General features: G+C 40.2%; 4 protein-coding genes across 4 annotated transcripts; 3 read left to right on the top strand and 1 right to left on the bottom strand.

The window, feature by feature from the left end:
- Positions 1 to 648: 648 nt before the first annotated feature.
- Positions 649 to 4,853, top strand: C922_00695 (hypothetical protein; the record flags this gene model as incomplete). Its single annotated transcript, XM_008816308.1, has 6 exons — positions 649 to 975; positions 1,385 to 1,883; positions 1,941 to 2,556; positions 2,747 to 3,170; positions 4,021 to 4,491; positions 4,704 to 4,853. 6 exons carry the CDS (start codon positions 649 to 651, stop codon positions 4,851 to 4,853), a joined length of 2,487 nt encoding a protein of 828 aa, XP_008814530.1.
- Positions 4,854 to 6,045: 1,192 nt separating this feature from the next.
- Positions 6,046 to 9,798, bottom strand: C922_00694 (hypothetical protein; the record flags this gene model as incomplete). The annotated part of the gene is made up of 2 exons (XM_008816307.1): positions 6,046 to 7,138; positions 7,235 to 9,798. The coding sequence occupies 2 exons, from the start codon at positions 9,796 to 9,798 to the stop codon at positions 6,046 to 6,048; spliced, it is 3,657 nt and encodes a 1,218-aa protein (XP_008814529.1).
- Positions 9,799 to 11,186: 1,388 nt separating this feature from the next.
- Positions 11,187 to 11,930, top strand: C922_00693 (hypothetical protein; the record flags this gene model as incomplete). The annotated part of the gene is made up of 2 exons (XM_008816306.1): positions 11,187 to 11,431; positions 11,741 to 11,930. The coding sequence occupies 2 exons, from the start codon at positions 11,187 to 11,189 to the stop codon at positions 11,928 to 11,930; spliced, it is 435 nt and encodes a 144-aa protein (XP_008814528.1).
- A 1,698-nt stretch (positions 11,931 to 13,628) lies between these two features.
- On the top strand, positions 13,629 to 16,433 carry C922_00692 (hypothetical protein; the record flags this gene model as incomplete). Its single annotated transcript, XM_008816305.1, has 1 exon — positions 13,629 to 16,433. The coding sequence occupies one exon, from the start codon at positions 13,629 to 13,631 to the stop codon at positions 16,431 to 16,433; it is 2,805 nt and encodes a 934-aa protein (XP_008814527.1).
- Positions 16,434 to 18,310: the final 1,877 nt, after the last annotated feature.

Genomic DNA, 18,310 nt, shown 5'->3' with positions numbered 1-18,310 from the left:
TTCCTTTCCAGGCGGGAATACTCCTTTTTTTATTTTTCGACCATTTGGCAAGGCACAATGCAGTTTTCGCCCAACCTGCCTAATTTAATAATTACTCCTTTCGCCTTTTTTACGCTGCGTCACAAGAAAAATTAAGTTTCACCACGAAGAAGCAATTTTTTCCGAATTGATGATTTATACATAGAAAAAGTGTTTTAATAAAATGAAAACGCGTGATGACATTGTAATATATACACTTCTTTAAGTATGCCAGTTTTATGAGGCTATAATTCTCTTTTTCAACTTCTGCGAAATACGCACATTTATTTTTTTCCCTTTTTTGGTTTAATTTTCGCGCGGTTGTTAAGAGCGTTTAGTTAGGAGTGGCCAGGAGGGGCGTTTTACTTTGGTACTTTTCATGAGCGGCACAGTTCGTGCAGAGTTGGCGTAGGTGAAGTGCGTCTCGCAAATAGCATAGCCATCTCCCCTCTGAAAATTTTGTCACCATCAGGTACACAGCATCGGCTACACAGCATCGGCTACGCACAACCGGCTACGCAGCATCGGCTACATAGCATCGGCTACATAGCATCGGCTACACAGCGCCGGCTACCCACAACCGGCTACGCAGAACCGGCTACCCCCCATCTGACCCTCCTCAACCCCATAATGGAAGCGAAGCCAACCCCGCCAAAGCAAAATGTAGCCACACTAAAGAACATTTTAGACGCAAAACTATCCAAGGATAGTCAGTACAATGACAGAAAAATTAAGCACAACAAAAATTCACTTATTTTGAGTAAACAGTTTTATGGAATAATTGGAGGAATTACAATTGGAATTTTAGGGGTCCAAGGCACTTACGGTTTTTTGCTCTTTTCCATATTCACAGCAATAGGGACATTAATGACCTTCTCTCATATCAGAAATGACTTTAAGTCCTTTTTTATGAAACCATCGGACGTTTTCTGTCGTGACTTTTTTAGTGGATTGATCGTAAGCCTCTATGCGAATGCACCCTCTCTGCGAAATCCACCACCACCTTCCATTTAGTATTAACTCATTTGGGCGTACATCTGAACACCCGTTTAAAGAACCTGTTATTTCCCTTCATGCTTCCACAATCTCTCCTGTGTGCATATATTTTTCCCCTCTTTTAGTCCTTCATTTTATTCTGGACCTTATCCTACGATCTAATATACATTTTTTAAAGATGCTCTTTTTTTTTCAAACCCCCATACATGGATGTGCCAACGTTATGAAGAAATAGAGTTATAGTCCGACCGTTCATTCCAGCCCCTCTTTGCTATTGCCCGTACGGTGGGTGCACCGAACCCATGCTTCTCCTACCCTCTTCCCCCTGCACGCCGTGAGAAGTATGGACTTGGACCTAAATCTACATGAGAAATACTTCCTAAACACGATAAAAGAAAAATTAGGAAAGAACTCTCCTGAAGTGAGCGTATCTAGTAAGTATGAATCGATTTTTATCAGTGGCATTTTTTGGGTTCTAAGCGGGCTCACAGTAGTAAGGAAGAACAGAAAGAGCCTCGATGAGGTTCTCGACAGGAAGGTAATAGACACCCTCTACTCCATAGTAATGCACTGTTTGGAGAAAAAAAAAATTAAACAAAAATACATATACAAGTTAAAAAAGGAAAAGCAATTTTTATCAAATGAGGATATTGACCAAATAGTTGCTGCGTCGAAAAGTGGCCCTAGCGGTTTGTACGCGATGGTTTCTACCAGAGGGGAAAACAGTGGAATACCAGCCCAGTGCGAAAATGTCCCGACTGGTCCTGGCCCCATTGGAGGGAACTTACCCCAAATGGAAAATGATAACTTCGCAAATGAAAGGAAGCCATATGACGTATTAGGATGCTTGAATCGCCTAGACTGCTTAGGTGGCGACGAGGGAGGATCTAAAAAGACGTGCGACAAAGAAGCAGTGTTAACCGAAGCAAGGAATGCCAAACGGATAGATAGCCCAGAATGTGCAAACGGAGTGGAAGAGGATGTGTCTAACAGAACGGTGAAGACGACAAGTGTGGCCAAAAAGAAAAAAAAGATATTCCATCTAAATGGATTCAGTCCATGCAGCAAAAGCAGCCTATACGAGGCGAACGTAATATCCACCTTAAGCGCCATCCAAGTATTATTTTTGTTGAATAAAATAAGTGAAGAAGATATAAGCACGAAAATGATCCTGGAGATATACAATTTTGTCTACTTCCTTTTTGATGAGAAGAAAGGTTTCTACCACTTCTCACTAAGCAGTGCAAGGTTTCAATTCGATGGCGATATGCGTTTCATGTTCTGTTCCCTATCTGTTTTACATTTTTTATCCCTCCTGTTGAAAAAGAGAAATGTTCCTATCAATTTGTATAACAATGACAAGAGATGTGCCCACTGGATATTGACCTGTTTGAACTTGGATGGAGGTTTTTCGAATGTCCCGGGGTCAGAGTCACATGCGGGCACGACGTTCTGTGCGATCAATTCGTTAAACTTGTTGAGGGTTAGGGGCAGTGGCAACTACTTGTCAGATAACGGCCTGTTACGGGGGAAACTAATTAGGTAAGCAACCTGCCAGCGGCTAATACGATTGTGCGAATCACGAAGTTGGGCGACGCCTGAGGGGAGCGCAACCTAATACGCTTCAAACTTTATAGTGAACGATACGCATAATTTGGTATGCACATCTGCATACGCCCATAGACACCTATGCACGGCTGCCTTATATTTGTATACATCCCTTCCCCCTCAGATGGCTCTGCGATAGGTATGACAACTTGGGTATTAACGGACGTGTCGGAAAGGATCATGATGTCTGTTATGCGTGGTGGGTCTTGGGAAGTTTAGTTGCCCTGAAAACAAATTTAACTGAACTGTTCAATGTAAACATTTTAATTACTTTCATTTTGACGTGCCAAGATAAACGGAAAGGAGGTTTTTCCAGAACGGCATCTAAAACCAATGAGGGTAGAAATAACCCCTTTTATTTTTATGAGGGGAGAAATTTATCCCACCAAGAAGCGGACCTCTTTCATAGCTTCTTCGCCCTCTGTGCTCTCTCACTTATATATCACAATTTTTGTCGTTATAAAAAGAAGCACAGAAAGACGTTTCAGCTCTTCGGTGGGAATGTAATTCCACAGCAGTTGGAGTCCACTCTCACCCAGATGGTCAACGTACATGTGTCCTTCGCGATGCCCGTTCGTATGACCTTTATTGCACCCTTTCCCGTAGGGCATTGCGTGTGCCATAGATAGGTGAAAAAAAAAAACCTTCACTTCTGTCCATTACATGGAGCTGCAAACTTGTGGGTGCCTTTCCATTTGGTATAGCGTGCACCCCAACTTTTTCTTCACATGATATTTTCAAATTTGTGATTCGATGAGGTCGCTTGGGATTCGCGTCAAGCAGGGCGAACAATTGCTTAAAAGAAGGGACGCGCATGCCCCGATTGGGAATCGCCAAGTTAGGATTCAACCAGATTCGCGCTAAAAAATGGGTGACCAATGTGTGCATTTCGACATGTACATACATGTTTGTGTGCACTTTTGCCCACGTTTTAACGCATACGTTTTTGTTCTTCCCTCCCTGACTAAGTGCTCACTTGTAAGTCTCTACACCAGTAAGTCGACCTTCGCAAAACGTCCCATATATTTTTGGCACAAAGTAGAAAAAGAATTTTTCATTTAAGACGAGGGAGTAAATAAGAGGAATGTTAAAACTGACCTGGGGGATGGGACCTATAAATGTATGCTCTACTACGCATGCCCTAACCAACAGTTTGAAAAACGCCCCCTCTTTCTAATTTAAGACGACACGTGTAGGGTACTATAACAAACAAAATGTATTCCACTGCGCGGAACTGGCCAAGTAACAACTCCCTTCCAACGTCAGGTGTGCCAATTAATTTCGTTAACCATCTCGTTTGGTAACATTTTCCCATTCATTCGTTCCGGCGCTTACTCCTCCAGTTCTGATCCCTCCCCCCCTTTTTGATTAATTATGACATATATAAGGCATCCGCAGGCTTCAAAAATGGCTGAATTTGTCATGACCAGAAGAAAGTTTCACAACTATTTCGCAAAAGATACGTTAAGACAAATTCTAAAAAATGAACAAATCAATTTTAACCAGCTTCACAAAAGAGTGTACGTTGGAAATTCCCCTCTTAATGGGGTTGGTATATTCTCATGCGACGAAATAAAAAAAAATGAAATCATTGAAATATGCCCAACGGTCAAAATGAAAAATGAAGATATCCCAGAAAAGCTGGTTCATTATTTATTCGAAAGCAAAAAAGAAAACATGAACACACAAGTAGTTAAAATTGTCACGAAAAGGAGAGAAGCCATCAATTATAAGCTTTTCCCCTTGGGCTACGGAATTTTATATAATCATTCAGATCGTCCCAATGCCTTTGTTCATATAGTGTTGCTGAGGGAAGAGAAGGAAAAAAAGTCTCACCAAGCTGACGAGGTTGACAAGGAGGAGAAAAATGTCCAAAAAAAATTGCCTTTCTTTCAAACTTGTGTGTGTTGTAACGGTCAATAGATATCCCCCCAGTGATCAGCCGTCCACACATTACATCGTATCAGATACTCTATCCTTTTTTATTTGCCTCTTTTATACGCCATGCTGTTGTACCATACCATCCGTCGTGAAATGTGCCCATTTTGTAACTCCCTCCCCCCCCTTTCTTCACCCCGCAGGAGACGATAACGTGCGACCAAATAATGATATTTCGCGCACAAATGGATATTCAAAAAAACGAGGAAATTTTCATTTCATATGGGCACTCGTGGTGGAAGGTAAGCTACGGACGAAATGGCTCGATCGTTGAAGGGACTCGGAAAAATTAAAAAGTTCCAGATTAACATGAAAGAGGTTTTTCACGGGGGCATGTGCACGCACACATGTATATACACACTCCACATATATATATGTACGTATGTGTGTATACTCGTAACAATGACAAAGCTTTTGTTTAAAAAAAGCGCGCAGATATGCTATTAAGTGGCATACTGTGCCCGCGACATACGTACGAATTCGTGATTAAAAGGAGAATTCTCGCAGGAAAAAAAAGAAAAAAAAAAAAAAAAAAAGAAAAAAACTACGAAACAACTTCGCGAAATATGCACCTGATGTCAAAAATGAAAAATAAAGTGTTCCTTTGGTCGTGCAGAAGTGGGTGGTACTTCAATCTGTACACTCACGGATTACACGTGGAGGCGCCTTTTACGAGAAAACGGAAATGAAAAGGGGGCAAATAATTTGTAACCACAAGAGGGGGATCAATCTTTGACACCAGAAACTGCGCTCGTTTTTTTTTACCACATTTTTGTGGCCCATTTTGTACTCCATTTTGTGCCCCATTTTGTGCCCCATTTTCTATCTCCCGTTTCTGAAACAGGACAGGGACTGGACGCCTCTCCAACGGGAAGACACCATGAGCAAAATTTTTTATCCAGCCAAACAAAAAAAATAATTATCTTAAAAATATGTACTTCGTCAGGGATAGCATTAAAATGGAAAAAACGATGAACACGAGATTGATTGCAGTCAGGAAAAAGAAATTTGGCAGGAAGTAGTCGTAGAGCTGAAAAGGGAATACAAACGGGGGGGGGGGTATACGCGAATGTCTAAGTGTTTGTGCGCTGGGGACATTGCTACGGTGGCAGAGCGTGCACTGTCCCTATGGGTCGGTACATACAGTTGGGCGTCGTTGCTCGGTCTCTTAACGATGCGCACGCATTCTCCCATTTGCGCATTTCTCCCAGCGCGAGGTGCTTACCATGAGGTGAAGCTCCAGGTAGAAGGCCACCCACAGGGCTGTAAGAGACTTGCAGCAGAATAAGAAAATGATCCTAAGGAAGTGGGAAAAAAATCGAAAAATGAAAAGAAATCGAAAAATCAATATAATCAAATAAATGAATAAGAGGGCGTCATAACAGAAGTAAATATCGCTGCTACGCTGACCTACTGGCACAGGTGGGTCCACTGCGCATACCGACGGGGCAAGCCCCCCGCCCCTTTTTTGCACAGCGCTGCGACTTACTTGAAGAAAAGGTTGATTAGTGGATAGAAATAGAAATTGTAAAAATCGACTCGCTTAAAACACGTCAGCATTTTGATCTTCCTCAAATTGAACACATAAAGAATGAAAAAAAGAAAAAACAGCATCGGGAAAAACATGTGAATAAATAGGTAAACCTGACTTATAGGCCAAACATATTTATTAAAACCGATGTATGCTGAAGGCAGGGGCAAGCTATTTATGACAAATTTTTGGCCAGTTAAAAAGAAGGTGTATTTTATAAGTATAGCTGAGAGTAAATAAAAATCGGTGTCACTGAGACAGAAGAATGGAAAGTTCTTTACTAATTTGTAAATTTGAATTTGCGTGGCATCTGTTTCATCAAGCAAGGTGCACTTCTCTAGCAAGGTACATTTCTGTTGCACAAGTTTGAGATCAAATTTTTCCTTGACCCATGTATTCACCTGACTCCTTTCAACCGTTTTTTTTTCGTCTTGAAAATTCGTAAACATATGTACCTTTCTATTTTCTTCAATCCATTTTATTTTAATGTTATTCATATCTTTATTTTCTTCCAAATTATTCGTACTCACAAAAAAAAAGTAAAAAAAAAATAACGTTGTGTAGAAGAATAGCAAGACACTCAGGTTTGTGTTGCTATACACGATGAGCGATAACTGGAGGGAAGAAAACAGGATCAGGAACAGAGTTATAGAAACTTCGTGTATCTTCCGGAACGACTCTGGTACTCTTTCCTCTTGTATTATGCTGCTTTTTCTTAATATGACGAACAGGCACAGCAAAAATGTCGTCAGGTAAACACCTGGGGGGTGCCAAAATATCACTTGCTCGTTAATTTTAAGGAAATACAAAAATACTAAAGCGAACTGCACGGTCCATCCTACCAACATGACCATTTTTATTTCCCTTTTCAGGATCTTGTTGGAACCGCAATTAATAAATAAGGTACTAAAAAAGTATAGCGAAATGGGTAACGCCATTTGCAACACGGATTTCTTCAGGTACAGCTTTTCCATGTCATGCTCGAAATATCCCGGCGTGAAGCTCAACGCCGCGTTCACGACTAGGACGATGAGGAGGACGAGCCCGCTGCGAAGGTGGATGGGTAGACACATGAGGGATAGAAACATTACAGCGATGTGTGTTATGTAGGAGGGTATACACACACATTCCCCTCCTGCTTACCGCAAAAGGTGGATGGAGAAGAACGACTCGCACTTGAACAGAGAAAGCACCACGTAGGCAATTAACACGAAGTGAATGTAGTGCCTCTCCTTGAATATGTAGTAGAAGGACAATTCACACGAGCTCCAAATGGCGACAAAAAGGAAGTAGTTATTATTCATTAGCGTTTTGAGTATCTTCTTTTTTACAGAGAAAATGCATTTAGTAATGTTAAATATATGTGGAAAGACTATATTTATGCTTCGCGTGATACTTCTCTTGATTATGATAAAAAGGCATTTAAAAAATCGGAAGCTTTTTCTAAGAAAGGTGTTCTTGGCATCATCTCCTGGGTTCTTCACATACCTACTTTTGTCCTCATGAATGGCGTTTTTATCTCGTGGCTGTATAGCTGTGTATTTCTTCAAGTTTGCCTCTGGGAGGTTGCTACATACCAGGGATACCTTGACATAACTAAAGAATCGGAAAAAATCCGTGTACTTATTTCTAGAGAAAAAGTTCCCAACGATTACAAGGATGAACAGGAATGGCAAGAGGAGTAGGTACAAGCACTTATTATACATGTCTAGTGGAAGAAGGACAATGAAAAAAACAGTGAGGAAAAGAATGAGACTGTCAGCTGAAATGGACTTGTAGTAGGAATTCAATTTTGAGTTAAGGTAAAATATTTTAAATATGATCAAAAAGAATATGTTCACAATTAGGCAGAGGACAATAAAGGATGGCTTCTTGACAGCAAAAATGACGTAAAAATATTTCTGGGTAACTTCCATAAGATTTCTCATTTTGTTTATATATTTTATGTACTCTTCCTTATCACTTGTTAGAATTTCTTCTATGTCTAGGAATTTTTTATTTGCTTGAAAAAATCGCGGCATTTCTTCTTCTATATGTTTCCAATTATTTTTAATAAAAAAATAATCTTCATTTTTGAGGACTCGATAGTGTTTTTCGTACTCGTTTAGGTATCTATTTATCTGCCACAAGTTGGCATAATTCAGTTCTGCGATGTAGTGTAAATTGAGCACCTTGTGGTATAAATTGGAGTACTTCCCATCATCTTGGTTCAGTTCTGCACTGGTTTTACTATCCCCCGTGGGGTCCTCACTGGAGGGGTTGCTTTTACTTTCGTTTCCTTCCTCTCCATGATTAGAAGCTGCATAAGACGCAGAGGCAGCGGTGGGAGAAGCGTACCCAGTGGAAGAAGCCGGCGCTATAGATGGGGCACCCTCCTTGTACGCGTTCGGTATAAAATCCATGATAACGTTTCCGACGTTGCAGAAGGGGATGGTGGATCCAATCAAGAAGGATAACGTGCTCACCAAGTTTATTTGTCTGGTGTGTCTAACATCGTAGAAGTAAGATCTGTCCTTATTCGAATCATTCAAAGCGGAATGGTAATTTTTATAGCTTTCTACAAAGCACTGATCCTCGTCTGGGACGCAGGCACTAAATTCAGAGGGAAAATCGGAGTCGTTTCTCTTCAGCTTGTCCTTATCGTATAGAATAAATGTCTTATTAATTATCTTCTTATCTAGAGGCATAAATTTCAATGGGGAATAGATGAACAGAGAGGTATCCGTCTCATCTGCACTGAATCCACTGTGATCTCCTGTGCGTGTTTGTCCATGATCACCAAGAACAACAAAAAGGGTTTTTTTTTTTTTCTCCTTCTCTTCCGATTTAATCTTCTGTATTATATCGTTTACAAAAATATCGAAATCTTTTAAGACATCTTTCATCATCCTCGAATTGGGTTTCCCTACATGGCCTACGTGATCTACCCCCAAAACGTGTACATAAAGGAAATCCCAATAATCCAAAGGATACTCTTCATAAAAATGATTCTTCGACTTCATGTCTAGATCGTACAAATCGAAGATGTTAAAACTTTCGTACACTAATTTTCTTGAAACATTTTTTGTCAACTTTACAAGGGTGTCATCCCCGATAGCTGTGACCGTTTTTCTATTATAGTGAAGTTGCTCTATGAAATTATCTTGTATATCATCACTTGCACTAAAGTTTTCATTTAAATCTAAGAAATTTGGTATGGACCCAATGACCATAGATTTTAATCTCGACGTGGTAACCGTAGGTGCATCTGCTTGGAAACGAAATAACATGGTTTTATCTTTCTCTGTCTTCAACATGTGGTGCAAATACATCATGTTGTTTTGGAAAAATCTCACCTCCTTTGAAGTGTTTTTTTCTTCATCTACCCATTCGTCATCTTCTTGCTCTTTTTTATAATTCGGATCGTATAGCGTAAAATCAAACCTCAGGGAATCTATCATTAACACGATTATTCTGTCGTAAGGTGCATTCATAATGGAGTGGACATTTTTTTTACTCTTCAGGGATTCTATGTATTCATCGCCAAACACCTTTCTGCTAAAGGTTTCCAAATCTTCCGACTTGTTTGTGATTCCTTCTCTAGGGAATAGGAAGCCATTGATGAACGAGAAGAACATCAACAGGTTCAACAGAAAGAGAAGGAAGAATATTAATACATGATTGGATAGGAAGTTACCAAAGAGGTTGTATTTCACTTTATCCTTCATTCTGGTCCTGTCTAATTGGTGTATTCTCTGGGGGGGGGAGTGACGATGGCTCTGGATTTCTCCTCGCTCGACCAGCACGCGCGTGGGCCGCTACATAAGCGGGACGCTACATACGTGGGGTGCTATGTACTTGGATTGCTATGCACTTGGATTGCTACGTACTTGGCTGATACGTGCTTGGCTGATATGTGCCTCGCTGATACGTGCACACAGTTCTACCTGCGCGTGCGACTGTTCTCATGCACACGGTTGAACACCCATGTAAGGGTCACAAACGCTACACAGAAACGTTAAAAGAAATGGTGCGCGGAATTACAACAAACGGAAAAAAAGCGAACGAAGGGGGGATACGCCGATGGATGGAACAAGCTCGAACGGATTACTTTCTACGCTTGGGTAGGTTACTACCATGAGTGGACAGTTAACTCGGACATGTGACTGCCCCATGTACAGGCCGTTTTGTGAACTAATGGCCCATTCGTCTCTTACGTTGGCAATACGAGGGCAAAACAGTACCAAATGGCCGACCGACAGGGGAACGAACGGGCTAATATATAGAGATGTGCGCAGACATAATGCGTGCGCCCATCCGTACATGCATGGCAGAGGACGAATAATCACAAATGTTACTTAAAAAAGGGGCAAACACGGGCCATGTACACTTACACGTAGGTACATACATGAACATATTCGTACAACAATATAATTAAGCATAACGTAATAATGCGCCAAAAAAGAAAAAAAACAAAAAAGAAGAAAAACTTAGGTTTAAAATCTCTAAAATGTTTAAAATAAAAATTACGCATACTTTGTTGAAGAAATGCCCTTTGATTAATGAACGACTTTGCACAATACTCAGGAGGGAGCCGTAAAAAAAAAAAAAAAAAAAAAATTATGATAAAATTTCACTTGCGTTTCCCCTTTTGCATTTTTAAAATGCTTCACAATTCGAGAAGGAAAAAATAACGACAAGTACATAAGCGCACTTTTTTAAAATCACCAAAACGTTTGCAAAGAAGGAGACCAACACACAATGTACATTTCGTATGCCCTGTTTGAAATGTCCATGCGATGAAAACTTAGGCGGTAGTTTACGCGATTGCGCATTTTGAGATACCTCCTCGGGTTGAAATTGGGAATCTCGGCAGGGGTGTACAAAACAGCAGTGGTTGCCAATCATGCGATCGCACTTCTATTCATGCTAATTACATGCGTAGGTATCTCCCACTGTGCATACACGCTTAGCGGCGAAAGAGGCACGGCTCGCCAAACAGTCAAAAGGAATACAATGCCGTAGGAGTTATCCTAAAATTAACACTCTTTTCTCCACAGCTGTCCAGCCGTTCCATAGCGTATAATTCGTATAGCAATAAGGACGATTAAACAAAATGTTCAAATTTCAGAAGCTAAGAACGACGTGGAATGAACTGGGGAGGACGGCAAAAGTAGTGTATGGGTGCTTCTTCTTCAACATCGTTTTGCTCATGGGGATAACCACTAGAAGGCACATGGCTAACAAAAGGGCGCTTGACTTTTATACAAACAAAATCATAGATTCCAATAGCGAAAACGACGACTGGAGTTGTTACAACTCGGCGAGGCAGTATCGCTACGAGTGCGCGTATCTGAGCGAGTAAGCAAGCGTAAATCGGAAAAAGGAGAAAAAATGAGCCACACAAATGGAGTGGCAAAAGAAAGCCCCCACAACAGCACACCTCGCGGGAGTATATGTCCAACATGTCCACAAATGTTCACCTGTGTGTGTTCCTTCTTGTGTGCACTAAATGGACACCACTAACACACATGAATCATAAAAAAGCGAAGGGGTTATTGCTGTCATGTACATTTGGCCATCTCTATGCGCCCATTAAAAAGGACCCATCTTGGCTAGTAGACATTGTTGCACACAAAATATAATCGTATATTTTTTTTTTTTTTTTAGGGAAGAAATTGAACACCTGGGGATATGTCAAAAGCTACATTTGGAATTGGAGAACTGCCGAAACGATCTGTACAAACATATACGGGAAGATACTCCCGCTATGAAAAAAACTCCGTACATCTTAAACAAGCCAATGTGGATAAGAGACCCAGTTTGGTTTCAAAATATGCAAAGCGAAAAGAGTCACTAATTTTAAAATTGCAGAGGGGGAAGGAGGTGTTTACAATTTGGAGAAGTTCTCCCCGCAGCGTAAAATAAATGTCACTGCTAGGCGCGGCATCTGCATGACACAGTACACCCCTTTGCAGATGGGGATGTGTTACTTCGGTTCTCCGCTGCTTTTGCAATTGTGCTTTCTCTGCATTCTGTGCGTTGTTGCCATTTCGTTTTTTCTCGTTGATTGACCCCGTCACTTATCCGTTTCGCTCAAATGGATAATCGCAGCTGTTTAAAGGTCTCTCCTCACTGGGTGTTTTAAAAAGGAGTGACACAGAGCGTTATGTTTAAACGTTCCAATATTTGTAGACGGCAAATGTATGTGGCAAATAATTTTTTTTCCCCTCTTTTTGTACCTTTGTCAATTCTTTCAAAACGATGTAATTAAATGGTTTTTTATTTTTCCCCCCAATTATCAAATGCCCTTCCATTTCGTGGATCCATTTATGCGGCGCAAATTAAAAGACTCCTCTCATATGTTCCTTTATTTATCTATATTTTCCTTCCGCAACCCCCCGCGGGATTATTTATTGCGGCACTGTATAAATAGCAGCAGCAAAGCTGAAATGTATGAATTAACAATACCCGGGTGGCCGTTCCATAAATTATGCCCACGTAGGCATCATTTTTGCATTTGCTCTGCCTTTGTTTTGCGTTTCTCTTGCGTTTGTTTTGCTTAATATGCGCAACGCAAGTGGGCTTAAACGTACAGGTGCGTGTACACTGATAAAGTTACGCCTACATGATTTATACCTGGGAGGAGACACTGCTCAAATTCCTCTGCCTCAGCCAACATGACATTTTTTGTAAAGGTTCACCAAATTTGTTTTTAACCTTTCACGCCCTGTATCATTTTACGTTTTGTTTTAATTTTTTTTTTTAAAACGTGGTGATAACGAATAACACAATGTTCGTGGCAGTGCTCAGAAGGTGAAAAGTGAGCCTTTTTTTAATGGGGCAATTTAACTGTTCCTTTGAGATGCATTAAAAAGGATTTTTTTTCTCTCTCGCCCATTAAGTTGTTTTCATGTTTGAGAAAAGGAGAAGCCTTTCCTGTTTTTTTTTTTTTTTTCGAAAATTTCCCGCCTCCTTTTTTTAATACATAAATACATACAATATAGGAAGAAATACATTTCTTTGCGTTCATTTGAACAAACCACGTGTAGTACAGCACAGCCACAGTAAATACTTGCATGAAATTTCCCATTTTTCTCTTCTGCTAAACAACAGAGCCATTTTTGCTAAACGTAAGCCCCCCCTTTGCCAACCTCTTTACAAATGGCAATTAAAAAAAAATAAAGAGGAACTCCCTTACGGCGAAATGAACTTTTCCTGCAATATTATGCCTGGGGAAATTTTGTTAGACACTCAGCGAAGCCAAAAGTTACCCATCCAGCGTAAGAGCAGCAGGCGTTGCGCGTGTGGCAGCTCCAGGTACGTCTTGCGAAGGCCACAGTGATATACCGGGTAGTTGGGGAAGCAGCGAAAGGTGCGGAAGTTGCAGAAGTAGTGAGAAAAGCACGAAGAGCTCGTAGAGGCAGACCAAATATCGAGGAACCAGACCGAAGCGTGGGACACAGCGCAGGAATCCAAAGGAAGAGGCGCTCGAGGGGGCACACATACCAGAGACTCGGCCATGCCAGCGTGAAAATCCTTCAGGAGGCCAAAAAAAATGAAGAAGGAAGTAGATTTTAACCTCCTCTACGACGAGGAAAAGAAAAATCTGGTGGGGTTGCTAATCGAAAACAATTTCGACGAAATATACGAGCCGATAACAACAGAAAGTCTCCGATTTTTTGTGCCACTCAACGGAGCGTGCCTAATCGATTATCAATTACACTTCTTCAAACAAAATAATATTAAAAAAATTTACATAGTGGTGACTCATCACGAGAAGGAGTTGCAGCATTACATTCAGAAATTTCAGAAGAGCAAAAAAAGGTACAACGATTTAGACATTGAAATAATTAAATTGAGTAAAAAGGTAAAAACGTTAGGTGACGCATTGCGGGACTTTAAAAAATGTGTGGAGATTTATCAAGACATATTATTGCTCCTCTCCGATACAATTCCAATTGCAAATATAAAAGAAATTATAAAAGCTCATTTTATAAACAAGGAGAAGTGTAAAAATCAAATTATGACTCTTATCCTGTCCCACTGTAGTGATGAGAATAAATCCCACAATGACGATTTTGTCATTGCGTACGATAATTTTTCCTTCAAGCTTCTCCTATTTGAACCCCTTAAAAATAAAAATTATTTAATATTGACTAGCGAAATATTTGATGAGATAAAGCCCAAGGATGGGAAGAAGGGAGCAAACGGGACAGGTGCCATCGGAGTGAGTGGCGGTGGGAAGAAGCACCAACAGTCGTCTCTCTCCAAAGTAGGAGAAAATAAAGAATACCATGCACCAGCCATCAATTTTAGTACCTCCACCAACTCCATAATAATCTCGTATGACCTTGTAATGCCAAACATTTTTATTATCACCCCGCAAGTTTTCAAATTGTTTGAAGAGAATTTTGACTACCAGTGCATGAGAAAGGATTTCATATACAACATCCTGAGGCAGGAAATTAAAATAGAAGAAATTTACGTGCATGCTTTGAACAACGATTATAACTACACCGAATGTAACCAGATAATTACAACCTTGACAGATTTTCGGATTTATTTTAAATTTTTTAAAACATTAATTGAGAGAAATGTTCACCCCTTTTTAGCCAACTCTTCGCACCTTTTGCCTGACCTACCCAAATATATCTTTTGTGAACCGGGATTGTATAAAGGAAAAAGTTCCATCATTGATGATTCCTGTAAGTTGCTAAAAATTGTCTTGGTGGAAAACTACACGGAGATTTCAGAAAACACACTTATTGAAAATTCCGTCATTTGTAAAAATTGCAAAATTGGAAAAAATGTAAAAATTGTCAACAGCATCATCGGGAAAAACTCTCTTATAAAGGACAACGTAACGATTGTGAGCTCCTTTATCTGTGAGAATAATATCATTAACGAGAGTGTACACATTGACGAATGCTGTGTTGTGGGGAAAAATATGAACATCCCGGCGGAAACGAAAATAGGCAAGTATACCAGATTAAGCGCGTTTAAACACCTAAAGGGGCATTTGAAGGTGCACAGAAGGAGCAAAGAGCAGGACGACCATTCTTCCGAAGAAAGGGAGAAGAAGGACTTTTCCCTGGACGGAAGCGGCGCAGAGGCACCCATCCTGCAGTTCGAGCAGGAGGCCGTCACCAAGGAGAATGAGGAAAACTCGCTCAACGAGAGTGCGCACAAAGACAACCAAGAGGCCGCAGGCGGGGAGAAGCAAGAGAAGGAGGACAACCAACAGGTGAAGGAAGAAAGGGGAACGATCAATGAAGTGGATGAGGAGGTGAAAGAAGTGAAGGAAGAGGTGAATGAAGTGAAGGAAGAGGTGAATGAAGAGGAGGAGGAGGTAAAAGAAAACAATGAAGAGGTGAAAGAAGACAATGAGGAGGTGAAAGAAGACAATGAGGAGGTGGAAGAAGACAATGAGCAAGTGAAAGAAGAGAAGGAAGAGGTGAATGAAGAGAAGGAGGAGGTTAATGAAGTGGATCAGGTGAAAGAAGAGAAGGAAGAAGCGAATGAAGTGGCTGAGGCGAATGGAGAGAAGGAAGAAGCGAATGAAATAGCAACGAACGCGAAAGAGCTCGCCGACGAGAACGGGGACGTGGCAGCGGAAGAACCATCACAGCACGATATGCTGCACGGAGAGCCCTTTGAACTGAACAACTTCATCGTAAAGACCAGGTATTCTGAGGACCAGCTGCGTCTTTTCTCCCTAATCGGTGACGCAGAGGACTATGGGAAGATAAAAATGACGAGCTTTTCAGAGTACGACTCGGAAGAGGAAAGTGACGAGGATTCCGTGTACTCGACATCGAAAAACTACAGCACCATGAGTGATACCAATGTAAGTGACAAGGAAGATGAATCCAATTGTAACAGCACTGCAGACATGAGTGACATAAAAAATCACTTTGACAAGATAAATTTGGAAAATGAAAAAAATTCTTTTGTAAAAGAAATATCATTATTGTGTAAAGAAGCAATTGAAAAACCACAGCATATGAGTCACAAAATTTTGGAAATGAAAAGTTTCAGACTCTCCCTAAATTACACAGACTTAGATGTTATCATTTCATTTTTCCCAATTGTTTGGGATTTCATTAATAGCATGGAGTTTGATAAAGACACATGGGTGGAAAATTTTGACAAGGCAAAATTGGACTTGTTATTTTCGTCTTTTCTTCTGGACGATCAGTTATACTACGAGACCATCTACGGTTTGATTTTAGACTTTTCCAAAAAGGAGTTCCTCACGAATGACGTTCAAAATAATGTGTACGGCTCCGACAAGTTGTGCGCGGCGTTTGAGTACATTTACCACTCGGATATCTTTGAGTTCAACTATTTTAATGAGTAAGAAGGAAAATAAAATAAAATAAAGCAAAATAGAATAAAGCAAAATAGAATAAAGCAAAATAGAATAAAGAAAAATAGAATAAAGAAAAATAGAATAAAGAAAAATAGAATAAAGAAAAATAGAATAAAGCAAAATAGAATAAAACAAAATAAAATAAAACCAAATAAAACAAAATAAAATAAAATAAAACCAAATAAAACAAAATAAAACAAAATAAAATAAAACCAAATAAAACAAAATAAAATAAAACAAAATAAAACAGAATAAAATAAAGTGCCCACATAGGAGAGCCATTTTAGTGAAGGCACGGCTACAGCCATGTTGTGTGAGCGAATTGCTTGTCACTAAAGTGACCCGCTCCTTCGTATGTTCCTATCCGCGTGAATATCACCCGTCTTTGTGCTAGCCTATATAGTTGTACATACCACTGCCCATTTTTCCTTTCCCTCCCCTCTGTAGATGGATCAGCAAAAACGAAGAGGACGAGTACTTGGCGAACAACAAGCGGCTGAAGGCCTTTGCGGAGTGGCTCGAAGAGGAGTAATTCGCTGCTAAAATAGGCAACATCTTGCTTTGTTCCTCCCGTGCGGACTGCGCTATTACGCTAGTATGTCTTCTTCTTTTTATGTATTCTTTTTGATTTTTTATTTTCACGCGTTCCTACGTTATTACATATGTTTGAACGCAGTTATGCATGCTAGTTCGAATGCTATTGTTGTGCTTATTTGCCTCCATTTGTGGCATTCTCTTAAGCAGTAGAGTAATATTTACATCGTCCTGCTACGCATGCATTTGGCCCACATGCACCCGGAGCCCCCCCTCCTTCCACCCTCGATTCGTTCCCATATGAGGTCTTCATTTTTAACATATGCATAATTACGATGAATGCATTTTCTTTTTTTTTTTTCACATAAAGAATATAAGTTTTGTTTCTCTTCTTTAACACCTTTGGCGATTCTTCTCTAATTGTTACCTTACAACAAAGAGCGTGTAACTTTAGGGAAGGGCAAAAGGGGTGCATCGAATGATGTGGCGCCTTATATACGCACGTGCATGCGCGTGGATGTTTATCAGTGTGTAGAGATTTATGAACAGCTACATCTACATATGTGATCTTTTGCGAAGGCACATGTGCAGGTGACCACATGACTACATAGCAACGTAGCAAACCGACGAACGCAAGCACTGTTGCCATAACCCATGTGGTGTTAGATTACTTCTGTCAATACATTTTTACAAAAGTGTGGCGTCACTCTACGCTGCCATATATAAACATCCATTTTATAAACATGGTTGATACGAAGTGTGCGCGAAAGGATAACTCACCAACTCACCGACTACCCTCCTTATACTTCTCCTCCTTGGTCATACCACTTGTCCTATCTTTCCCCTGCACAATATCTCAACGGCGTGTGCTTATTTTGTAGGCCTTTATATATGCCTGTGAAGGTGCGTAAATCTTTGCATACGTGGTGACCCTCTCCCGTGGATAATATTTTATGACCATTTTTTTGGACAACTTTGTTAGGCAACTTTTTACAAAAATGAAAAAAAAAATGTGCAATTCGTAAAAAATGGGGTTCCTTGATGCTACATGTGGTTAAGAGCTTTTCTTCACATTTTATGAGAAGAAGAAAAAAAAAAAAAAAAACGCGGGTGTCGGTGTAATATTTGTATAACTCCCTCAACGGTGTTGTCAACGCTGAATGTCCATTTAACCGTGTAACATATACATTTTGACAAATAAGAAAAAAGGTCATATATGACATCTGCTTCATACATGTGGGGGAAAAATAATCACAAATAGATTAGTAACGGATGGTGCTGTTCACCAGTTGGTATGCTTAATTTGTTAACCTTATCTCAAGGGGCTTCAT

This window comes from Plasmodium inui (assembly GCF_000524495.1).
Source record: "Plasmodium inui San Antonio 1 unplaced genomic scaffold supercont1.2, whole genome shotgun sequence".
Classification (NCBI taxonomy): Eukaryota; Apicomplexa; class Aconoidasida; order Haemosporida; family Plasmodiidae; genus Plasmodium; species Plasmodium inui.
The sequence above is the reverse complement of the archived record's forward strand: the minus strand, read 5'-3'. Positions and strand labels throughout refer to the sequence as shown.